This window comes from Narcine bancroftii, chromosome 3 (genome assembly GCF_036971445.1).
Source record: "Narcine bancroftii isolate sNarBan1 chromosome 3, sNarBan1.hap1, whole genome shotgun sequence".
Lineage (NCBI taxonomy): Eukaryota > Metazoa > Chordata > Chondrichthyes > Torpediniformes > Narcinidae > Narcine > Narcine bancroftii.
Genome location: NC_091471.1, coordinates 228,712,369 through 228,724,507, shown reverse-complemented (window position 1 = coordinate 228,724,507; position 12,139 = coordinate 228,712,369). Strand labels below are relative to the sequence as shown.

At 48.2% G+C, this 12,139-nt stretch overlaps 1 protein-coding gene and 1 long non-coding RNA gene across 2 annotated transcripts; both read left to right on the top strand.

The window, feature by feature from the left end:
- The first annotated feature begins 42 nt into the window (after window positions 1–42).
- LOC138756399 (uncharacterized) lies at window positions 43–2,308 on the top strand. The gene is made up of 2 exons (XR_011353048.1): window positions 43–135; window positions 1,989–2,308. It is a non-coding gene; the product is annotated as an uncharacterized lncRNA (long non-coding RNA).
- Window positions 2,309–8,854: 6,546 nt separating this feature from the next.
- On the top strand, window positions 8,855–10,827 carry LOC138758199 (zinc finger protein 235-like). Its single transcript, XM_069926794.1, has one exon. The coding sequence runs from the start codon at window positions 9,117–9,119 to the stop codon at window positions 10,275–10,277; it is 1,161 nt and encodes a 386-aa protein (XP_069782895.1). The 5' UTR covers window positions 8,855–9,116; the 3' UTR covers window positions 10,278–10,827.
- Window positions 10,828–12,139: the final 1,312 nt, after the last annotated feature.

The window sequence follows — 12,139 nt, the reverse complement described above, 5'->3', positions numbered from 1 at the left end:
GGACCTGAGGGTTAGAGGTGAGCGCCGCAGGAGTGAACATGGCCCGGCCCAGGACGGGGCTGCTGTGAGGTGGGTGGAGGGTGGTCTCAGTGCGGTCTTTGGAAATGAGCGGGCTCCGGGGGAGGAGAATAACAGGTAAACGCCATTGAAATTTCCGTGGCCGATCCCGTTATCCCTGAGGGGCAAGAGGGGAGTGAGTGAATCCGGTGAGGGTAACAGAGACAGGGAGGGGTGGAGGGGGTTACAGAGACATGAGGGGTGGAGGGGACCGGAGGGGGTTACAGAGATGGGGAGGGGACCGGAGGGGGTTACAGAGATGGGGAGGGGACCGGAGGGGGTTACAGAGATGGGGAGGGGACCGGAGGGGGTTACAGAGATGGGGAGGGGACCGGAGGGGGTTACAGAGATGGGGAGGGGTCTGGAGGGGGTTACAGAGGCGGGGGGGGGCGTAGGGGACTGGAGTGTTACAGAGATATGGAGGGGAACGGAGGGGGTTATAGAGATGGGTGCAGGGGACCGGAGGGGGTTACAGAGATGGGTGCAGGGGACCGGAGGGGGTTACAGAGATGTGGAGGGGACCGGAGGAGTTACAGAGATGTGGAGGGGACCGGAGGGGGTTACAGAGATGTGGAGGGGACCGGAGGGGGTTACAGAGATGTGGAGGGGACCAGAGGGTGTTACAGAAATGTGGAAGGGACCGGAGGGCATTATAGAGATGGGGAGGGGTGGAGGGGACCGGAGTGGGCGTAACAAAGACGGGGAAGGGATTGGAAGTGGGGTTACAGAGTCGGGGAGGGGTGGAAGGGATCGGAGGGGGCTACAGAGATGGGGAGGGGTGGAGGTGACCGGAGGGGGCTACAGAGACGGGGAGGGGTGGAGGTGACCAGAGGGGGCTACAGGGACGGGGAGGAGTGGAGGGGACCGGAGGGGGTTACAGAGATGTGGAGGGGACCCGAGTGGGTTACAGGGATGGGGAGGGGACAGGAGGGAGAGTTACAGAGGTGGGAGGTGTAGGGGCCAGGAGGGGGGGGGGTTACAGAGGCGGGAAGGAGTGAAGGGGACTGGAATGGGTTACAGAGATATGGAGGGGGTTACAGAGACGTGGAGGGGACCGGAGTGGGTTACAGAGATGGGGAGGGGTGTAGGGGACCGGAGTGGGGTTACAGAGACGGGGAAGGATGGAGTGGACTGGAGGGGGTTACAGAGATATGGAGGGATCTTGGTGTCTGGAGGGGGATTATTGAGATTGGGAGGGGGGTTACAGTGACAGGATAGGGTGTACAACTCAGTGACAAAATTGCTGCAAATAGATGAACTGTCATTCTGTATTCAATCATGTCTTTACTGTAATCTCCATTAGGCCACCATAACAGTAGTAAAAAAAAATCACAATCTTCTGATAGTACTTTTACTTGATGAAATATTGCTTCAATATCTGCAGCAATTACAAGAGGCTCTTTAAAAAATCTTATCAGAACACATATTTAAATACTAGTTAAATCTGGACCTTGTAGAAGTTGAGAATTCATTGAAACTCCTTGAAATGATGGTTCACAATCAAATATTACACCAAGTTTCTTTTATAGATTTTTTAATAACTCCATGATGAGGTAATACCATTTTTTTTACCATCTTTATGCTCCAAGATATCTTCTAATACCTTTTCTGCATAACCCTCGGCTATCATGTCCAACGCGACATTGGAAATATTCCAAAGTAAAAATTTATCTTGAATTTTCTCGACAAATTCAGCAGTAACATGGGATACTTTAAACTGCATATATCACAACTGTGTCACTTATTACAGGTTTTGCTGATGTTTCCTTTACACAAGCAACCAAAACATATTCCATTCTTCTTTAAAAATGTTAATTTCTTGTCATGCAACTTTTTCTCCAGTCGTGAACATCTTTCTAAAGCATGCTTATATTTACAATATAAACATCTTTCCTAAACAGTCTGATCTTTCTTCTTTGTTTACTTTGTAGCGGCAGCTACATGGCTACTGAAAGAACACACAACCGGACGGGTTGAGCTCAGTGAGTAGAACTGACTTATTGCAGGCTGCTGGGCTGGACTTGTACTCCCAGCCCGGACCTGGCTGAGAACCGTGCTGGGGGGCGCTGACATCACCTGGGCGTCATGTGGTCCCCCAGCACGGGCTTCTGAGCCCTGTGCTGAGAAGAAGGGGAAACCCCCGACGGTGCCATTTAGGCCGGCTGCCCCACCGCGTGGATTACATGCCGCCACACCTGGTCTTTCTTGTGCTTGGATCTGACACAGCAGTAAAAAAGGTTCTTCCCTTTGGTTTCTGTAGAAACAATGACTTAGACTTTTTAAAAATATCTTTAGGAACTATTTTTTGAAAACTTTATTTGTAGTTTTTAAAAAATACAAAAATAATACAAAAAAATTAGTAAAATACAAAATCATAAATTAGTAAATTAATAAACAACCCATACCCCATCCCCTAAAAAAACCCAAACTACCCCTACTTCTACATAATAATGGAGCCTTCTACAAAAATAAAAAGTGCCTCAATATTACATATATATAAATTAATTTACATATGTTAATTAACATATAATAAGACCCATACATTTTAAACATGAATCCCACATTTTAGTAAAAAAAGAATTATTATGTAAACTGTTACTTTTTTCTAAATAGATACATGATTTCAATTCGTTATGCCATCTTTGAATATTTATCTCTACATCATCCTTCCGTGTTACTGCTATACATTTTCTTGCTACAGCTAAGGCCAAACGAATAAAAACAATTTGAAATTTATACAATTTCAATCCCTTTAAGACCATCATAAATTCTAATAAAAATAATAATGGATCAAATAATAACTGAATATTATATAAATGTTCTAAAAATTGTCTTTTAACCAAAAATTTTGCACCTTTTCACATGACCAAACAGAATATAAGAAAGTCACTTTTTGTATTCTGCACCAAAATCCCTAAAACCATATCTTTTCAACTTCTCCGGTGTCAAATATAACTGATGTAAAAAAAAATATAATTAACTAAATTATATCTCACATTAATCAACCTAGTTACTGCATTTTTACACATCTTCAACCAATCTTCTTCCAAAATAATAAGTTCTAACTCCTTCTCCCATTTATGTTTTATTCTAAAAACACCAGGTTTATTCATCTTCTCTCGCAACAGACTATACATTTCTGATATAAACCCTTTTTTTCCTTAATATTTCCAAATACTGGTACAGTGTGAACATGTTCATGCCACTCTAAAAATTCTACAACATCCTCAAGAATGGCATCCCTTCTGGGAAGGATCTCAAGGTCTGCAACTTTGGTTCCCCATAAATCCTTCATCTTGTAAGGCAATTTGTTTATAATAATCAACAAATTAGCAAGCAAATTCAGCTCTTACGAATATACACTATTTCCCATTGCATTACAACATCCTCTCAGAAAGAATGCGTGTGCTTGTAAAGCCTTTGCATCCTCTGATTTGATTGCTGACCAAGAAGGAATCTTGTCTATGTGGGCCCTTGCGATTTTATGTTCATTGTCATAATGATGATGCAATAATGCTTTATCTTTTTAAAACCTTGTTCTGCTTTCATCATGGAGTTATATATTCAGTTTCCATTGTCTTTACAAAGGCACTGGACCCAGAGTGTCTGGTTTGAGCAGAGCTCTTGCATTTTATATGAGACCTGTTTTGTGAAGTATTTGTTTAGGGCACTGGAGGGGGTTACAGAGACAGGAAGGGGTGTTGGGGACTGGAGGGTGTTACTGTGACAGTGAAGGGTGTAGGGGAGCTGAGGGGATTATAGAAACAGGGAGGGTTCTAGAGGACAATAGAGGGTTTCAGGGAGAGATGTAGGGGACCTGAGGGTGTTGCAGTGATGGGAGAAGGGGACTGGAGGGGGTGATACAGAGATGGTGTAGGGGGCCAGAGGGGGTTACAGAGACAGGGTGGGGTGTAGCAGACCGTAGTCGGTTACAGATACAGGGAGAAATATTGGGGCTCCAAGGGGGCTACAAAGACAGGGATAGGTGTAGGGTAGTGGAGGGGGTTAGAGTTAGAGGTGTGAGGGTCCAGAAGGGGTAAATGAGAAAGGGAGACATGTTTTGGAGAGGAGAGGGTTACAGCGACAGTGTGTTGTTAAGGAGACCAGAGGGGGTTATAGAGGCAGGGAGGGATGTAGGGGACTGTAGTGGGTGACAGAGACAGGGAGGCAACATACCATCTGGGATACTCTATCTTCAACAAAATCTCTTATGTGTCCAACTCACTGTGGAATTCCCAAACACTGCAGCTCACCTTCCTTCTTTGCCACAGGACTGGGCTCCATATCAGAGATCTGATGGCCATGGCTTGACAGCAGTAGGTCACCCCCAACAGTATCCAAAATGGTATACTTGTTATTGAGGGTATTACAAGCTCCCATTTTAGTAAAATTGGATTATCACTGTAAGGGATAGTATAGACAGGAAGGACTGAATGGTCACAGTTAACATTTCACACAAGCACCAAGCACAAAATAAGTTGCAGCCCAGTGATAATTTGTTGCATTGGAAGAAGTGAGGGATGGTTTGTCGCATTCTGTTCCAGATTCGATATATTTGCAAAGAGACTGTGATGCTTGCAAGGTGAGAACCATTCTGATGCTGGAGAGAAAACAGGTTTTGAACCAGCTCTTGTGATCAGTCATTTTTGTGGAACTCGGAGCAAAGCATGACTGAGCTTTTTCGGTGGATTGACCTGTGCCAGGAGGGTCTTTTTGGGAAGCAAGAGGCCTCATTTTGATTGTGACTAACAGTGGAGGCCACTTGGAGCGAATGCTTCATTTACTTGGATAGACGGGTGCCAGGGTCTTGGAAGTGTCGTGGAGGCTGCCCAATTCAAACTTGGCTACAAATGGGGCAAGCTAACCACAGCCTGTGTGAATGGACATTTCCTCAAAGGCAATGCAAGAATTGTAGTCTGTAGCAGCCAAACTGGAGTCTTCCCATCAGTTCATCATTAATTTTGGGCACCACTTTCGCTCGCGTTTTTTCTCTTTCTCTCTCGGGATTGATTTAGTATTAGGATAGTTTAAAAGTTACGACTATAGTTTAAGAGTTAAACCTTAAATTAGTGTTTTAAAATTAAACACTGTCTGCCTCATTGCCTATTGCTGCTCGTTTCACGCGGTTTGCAACAAAGGACACAGCCATGGGTACTGTGCATTGGCTGCTTGTTTCCTTTTCTTGACTGTTGCGAAGTTATAAAATCTTATTACTAACAAACAAACAGCAATGGGAGATTCACCAAACATACATGCAATTGTTTAATTTATTTTTACTTTGTCCAAAAATGAAGACGAGCAAGGAGCGAACTCACGACTCCTCATTTACCAATACTTACAACACTGAATTATTGAAGCCAGACGATGGTAACTTTAAAATAATAGTTTTTGTTGAGTTATTAATAACATAACATTTCTTACTTATCACTAAACCTAACTCTAAATTTAACCCCACTATGAACAAATGTTAATGTGTGTGTGTGTGTGTTAAAGTCCAAAACCATTTCAATTTAAGCGTGATTCTGGAAAAAAGTCAATTTTTTTTAGTCAAGTTTCAAACATGTTGTTCACTTCAGGAACCTTTTAAATCGCAGTTCAGAAGTAACCATGAAGCACTTTTAAACATTATATTTTCAGTTCTCCTTAAACTCCAGTTTCTTGATGAGCCGTCTTTCAGAGAGATATTCTTCATGAGTGTTTTCTCAAGTTTCCCCCCTTTCTTGTTAGGGTGGTAGAACTGAGATCTTCACGATGAGTTATTTGTTAAGCAGGATTGACTATTCTTCTGGGCACATTTGGCTGCCTCTCTTTTCTTAAAGAGCAGTTGGAAGGCTCTTACTTATTTAAAAGCCACTAATGTTGTGTATCTCCTCTATAAGGATAATACAAGTCCTGTCTTTCCAGGAGTTCGTGTGTTTCTTCAGTCTCTTCAGCCTTGTGTGTTCAGTCTTCTTTTGATAAAAATGTCTCTCTACCTTCAGTAGATAGTTCTCTGATGTCATGTGACATTACATCATCAAGGAGATCAGTCTAAATTCTTGGAAATCATGAGATCATTTGCTCGAAGCTTTAAGTTACCAGCTCCAGTTTCTTGGAAACCATGTGCCCTTCATGACTCTGCCTTTCAGATCTCTTGACTGAAAGATGCCCTCACTTCTGAATGTATTGTCTGTGTGTGTGTCACCCTGTTCCAAGCCCACTACACTACCTGAGACAATTATAAGAAATAAAGCTTTATGGCGACACACAGCCTAATGGCGAACCAGCCCCACTTGTATCGCCATGTGGCAGGGCAGCCAATAAGAGATGGTGTCATCAGGGGTTTCTTCTTGACTCCAGCATCCCTTCCTGCACGCGCCCTGGGCTGCCCTTAAAGAGATGCACTGAATTTGAATAAAAAGTTGTTAATGACAATCAGTGTGGTGGCAATGATTTACTTCAGCTCCTCAGAGCACCATAGCTGAACATTAATCCAAATATTAATATTAACACAGATCCATTACACCCATCTATCCTCCTCCTGCCTCCTAGTGTGTGATAGTGTCCCTGCAACTCCTGTCTATCACCCTCTTTACCACTGAAATGATCCGGAGTTCATCCAATTGCAGCTCCAATCCCTTTATTTGGCTTGTCAGGAGCTGTAGCGAGATGCACTTCTCACTGTTAGTCACCAGGGATCCTGCTGGCTTCCGTCGACCCACATTCTGCAAGAGGAGCATTTTCTTGCCTTGGCTGCTATCCCCACTGTTTATAACAAGAGGAACAATATATATCTAAAATTTGCCATTACCTGTGCCTACCTGCTGAATCTGTGTTGTCCTCTGACTCACCAGTGGGTCCACAGCAGGGAGAGGTCATTTATTTTGCCCCATGTGGGAAGGGATTCACCCAGGTCTCCAACCTGCTGATTCACCAGTGGGTCCACAGCAGGGAGAGGCCATTCACCTGCTCTGAATGCAGGAAGGAGTTTTTCCAGTTGAACAGCCTGGTGAAACACCAGTAAGTTCACACATAAATTTTGCAGTGTGAAATATTTAAACATCACTCACTCAAAGACCAGGAGGGTCTGGAGTCTTGAGGTAATTTAAGCAATTTGCTTTCACGTTCAAGTTTATTGTCATGTTTTATGTTCCAGTCAAACATTTTTTTTTGTGGGAAATTAATAAAAAGATTAAAAAAGAAAAATTAAAGAAGGTGTCAGATGCAGAGTACATGGACTAACTCCAACTGGGGAAGGGGAGAGTGTTCCCTTGTACTCCTGTTTCAAAGGCAAAGGAATCAATTTGTCAGATGAAGACCATCTGGACTAACTCCACCCAGGGAAGACTGCTGACCTGTAGTTGGGGAATAGGTAAGGCATCAGAAAGAGGAAAGTGTTCCTCTCAGGGAAATGGGTGGGGAAGGTAAGAGTTCCCGAGGATCTGAGTCCGAGCCGGGTGAAGGGACCATCTACCTCACTCTCCAGTAGGGATAGAGATGAAAGGAGTCAGCATGTTCCAATTGGGGATGGCTCAGGAGGGATTCAGCTCACTACTCACCTTGATGAGTTAGGGAAGAAGCTCTGGTCAGAGAAAGGGGCAGGATAGGGAGTGAGGAAGGAGTGGTAGAGATGGCAAGGAGAGGAGGGATAACTAGGTGGGAGGGGACAGTGAGGAGGGAGGGGACAGTGAGGAGGGAGGGGACAGTGAGGAGGGAGGGGACAGTGAGGAGGGAGGGGGAAGATATGATGAGGAGGGATGGTACATTAAGGAGGATGCTGTTGTCATCATTTCTACTTTCCCACCTCAAGATACAGGAGTGTAGGGAACAGGAGGGGTTTACAGAAACAGGGAGGGGTTTAGGGATGAGGGAGTTACAAAGACAGGGATGGGTCTAGGGGAGTGGAGGAGATTTCAGTCAAGTAGAGGCCAAGGGACCTGAGGGAGTTTCAGAGACAGGGAGGGGTGAAGTGCATGTAGTTATAGAGACAGGGGATTGGAGGGGGGGGGGGTTACAGAGTCTGGGAGGCATGTAAAAGATGAGGGGAGAGGAGTCTAGGGGACTGCAAAGCCTTAAGAGATAAGAGAGGGGTGTACTGGACAAGAGGGGATGACAGAGACATCGAGGGGCTGGAGAGGATTGTAAGGGATTATATACTCGGGGATGGGTGTAGGGGACTGGGAGTGGTGGGTTACAGAGATAGGAGTGTAGCCGAGCGGAGTACAGAGACGGGGAGGGTGGATATGTGTGAAATATAGCGTTTGGGTATCAAGGTATATTTGGGGGCATTGCAGTTTTGTTGGTTGGGGACTGGGAGGGGTTGGGTGTTATTTGGGTGGTAATTTTTTAACGAGTATTTTTAGACGTTGTGCTCCGTCTCACCTTGAATGCAAACCCACCCTGGGCACCGAGACAGATACGGAGACACCCCCCCCCCCCCCCCGCAGGCACCCCCCCCCCGCAGGCACCCCCCCCCCCGCAGGCACCACCCCCCCCCCGGCAGGCACCACCCCCCCCCCCCGGCAGGCACCACCCCCCCCCCCGGCAGGCACCACCCCCCCCCCCCCGCAGGCACCCCCCCCCCCGCAGGCACCCCCCCCCCCCGCAGGCACCCCCCCCCCAAAAGCACCGAAACTCCGGTTGCAAAGGGGGCGATAAAAGTGTCCGAGCAGTGCCACCATTAATGCGGACAAGCGGGTTCCTGCTCCCGCCTCTTCTGCGTTCCTATTGGTTTGTTCTATCCGGGAATCGCGCTGACCAATCGCGGGGCAAGGAGGCGGAAGTGCGGTCTGCTTCCGGGACTCCGCCCTGTAGTCATTTCTTTGAACGTGCTGGAGCACCAGAAACGCAGGGAAAGCGCTTATCGGGGAGCGAAGGCGACTCAGCGCCGGTTCCAGGAACGGAGGGCTCCCGCGGTTCGAGGGCTTGCAACATCGGCTCGAGGACGCTTCTCCCTGGGTCCGGTCCTGAGTCTCAATTCAATCGGCTACCCGGCTCTCCGGAGCCTCCATCGTGCTGAGCAGGCGCTGTGAGCCTCTGGGACAGGACCGCCCTGGTCACATTTTCTCGTCCCCACAGCGATGAACTCGTTTCAGTGCTCCGACTGCGGGAAGAACTTTAAAACGTCGAGTGAGTTAATGATGCACCGGCGGGTCCACACCGGGGAGAGGCCCTTCACCTGCTCCAAGTGCGGGAAGGGCTTCATCCAGTCCTACCACTTGCTGACCCACCAGCAGGTACACACTGAAGAGAGGACATTTGTCTGCCCCAAGTGCGGAAAGGGGTTTGCCCGGTCCTCCCGCCTGCTAACTCACCAGCGGGTCCACACCGGGGAGAGGCCATTCATTTGCCCGGATTGCGGGATGGGCTTCACCCAGTCCTGCAACCTGTTGAGACACCAGCGATTCCACACTAGGGAGAAGCCATTCACCTGCTCCGAGTGCGGCAAGGACTTCACCCAGTCCTCCCACTTGCAGACCCACCAGCGGGTCCACACCAAGGAGAGGCCCTTCACCTGCCCCGAGTGCGGGAAGGGCTTCACTCTGTCCTGCAATTTGCTGACCCACCAGCGGGTCCACACCGGGGATAGGCCTTTCACCTGCTCCGAGTGTGGGAAGGGCTTCACCCAGGTCTCCCACCTGCTGAGGCACCGGCGGTTCCACACTGGAGAGAGGCCGTTCACCTGCTCCGAGTGTGGCAAGGGCTTCACCCAGTCCTCCCACCTGCGGAGTCACCAGCGGGTCCACACGGGGGAGAGGCCATTTGTCTGCACCGAGTGCGGGATGGACTTCACCCAGTCCACCCACTTGCGGAGTCACCAGAGGGTCCACACCAGAGAGAGGCCATTCACCTGTCCCGATTGTGGGAAAGGCTTCACCCAGACCTCTGAGCTGCTGACCCACCAGCGGGTCCACACCGGGGAGAGGCCATTCACCTGCTCTGAGTGTGGGAAGAGCTTCACACAATCCTCTGAGCTGCTGACCCACCAGCGAGTTCACACTGGGGAGAAGCCATTTGTCTGCCCCAATTGCGGAAAGGGGTTTGCCCGGTCCCATGGCCTGCTCATCCACCAACGGGTTCACACCGGAGAGAGGCCGTTTATCTGCTCCAAGTGCGGCAAGGGGTTCACCCAGACCTCCAACTTACTGACTCACCAGCGGATCCACTCCGAGAAGAGGCTATTCATCTGCCAATTCACCCGGTCTAACAGCCTGGTGAAACACCAGCGAGTTCACACATAAAGTTTGTAGAGTGGGAATCACTCAAACACCAGGAGTGACTGGTCTTGTTATTGTTGTCAATTTGCAATTTGTTTTTAGGTTCAAGTTTATTGTCACATGCACAAAAGTGTAATGAGGAAGTTTGTTTTGGAGCAGTTGAGCTAGACATCCTGTGCATAATCCAGCAAATGAGTCACAGTGCAGGAGTGCAGTTACAGGCACAGATCTTTCAGTCCAAGGTGAAAGCAGCATTATTTTACAACTATGAGGATCATTCAAGAGTCTGATAACGTGAGAAAGAAACTCCTTGAATCTGGTGGTGTGTGTGATCACACACTGGTGAATCTTCTCCATGGGGAGGAGGGAAAAGGGAGTGTGTCTGGAGATGGGTGAGTCTTTTAATATGTTGGTTGCTTTTCCAAGGCAGCAGGAAGTGGAGGTGAAATGGATGTTCTCCAATAATGTTAGTGACTGATATATATTCATAAACATTAACAATGTAGTACGGTTTAAGGCTCTCCACCCATGAAACCCATGCTGCCCAATTAACTGACCTATCATGGGGCTGGGTGGGGGGGGGGGGGGATGGTGGCAACATACAGACTCATTACAAGTGGGATTGGATTCAAACCTGGGTCATTGGTGCTATAATAAAATTTTGTGAACCATGCCACCCAATGACAGCAATTGAATTTCATGTCCTGGATCTATACCAAATAAAGCATCTGTGTCTCATCCCCTTGTACCTCTGTAATATACTTCTAATAGATCTGTGTTAATATTAATGCTAAACTATATTTTTATAAAAATGTCTTTATAAAATAAATTATGGAGTTAAGTATTTCTGGTGAGGAAATTGTGGGCTGATATAGGGTTACTGACATCTATACAATATACTAGTGAGGTAATCTTTGGGAGTCACGATATCCACAAGCCAGAGGTATGAGGGTCACACGATTTCCAAGAAACGAGTTGACAAATGTAAAAGATTCTACTACATGGTCACGTGGCTTCCTAGAATTGAGATGTAATGTTACAAAATTTTGAGAAATATATTGGCAAATTCAGATATTTTGAATCAACTCAGGTCAAGACCCCATGGCCACACACAGGAGTCAAGACCCCGTGGCCACACACAGGAGTCAAGACCCCGTGGCCACACACAGGAGTCAAGACCCCGTGGCCACACACAGGAGTCAAGACCCCGTGGCCACACACAGGAGTCAAGACCCCGTGGCCACACACAGGAGTCAAGACCCCGTGGCCACACACAGGAGTCAAGACCCCGTGGCCACACACAGGAGTCAAGACCCCGTGGCCACACACAGGAGTCAAGACCCCGTGGCCACACACAGGAGTCAAGACCCCGTGGCCACACACAGGAGTCAAGACCCCGTGGCCACACACAGGAGTCAAGACCCCGTGGCCACACACAGGAGTCAAGACCCCGTGGGCACACACAGGAGTCAAGACCCCGTGGGCACACACAGGAGTCAAGACCCCGTGGGCACACACAGGAGTCAAGACCCCGTGGGCACACACAGGAGTCAAGACCCCGTGGGCACACACAGGAGTCAAGACCCCGTGGGCACACACAGGAGTCAAGACCCCGTGGGCACACACAGGAGTCAAGACCCCGTGGGCACACACAGGAGTCAAGACCCCGTGGGCACACACAGGAGTCAAGACCCCGTGGGCACACACAGGAGTCAAGACCCCGTGGGCACACACAGGAGTCAAGACCCCGTGGGCACACACAGGAGTCAAGACCCCGTGGGCACACACAGGAGTCAAGACCCCGTGGGCACACACAGGAGTCAAGACCCCGTGGGCACACACAGGAGTCAAGACCCCGTGGGCACACACAGGAGTCAAGACCCCGT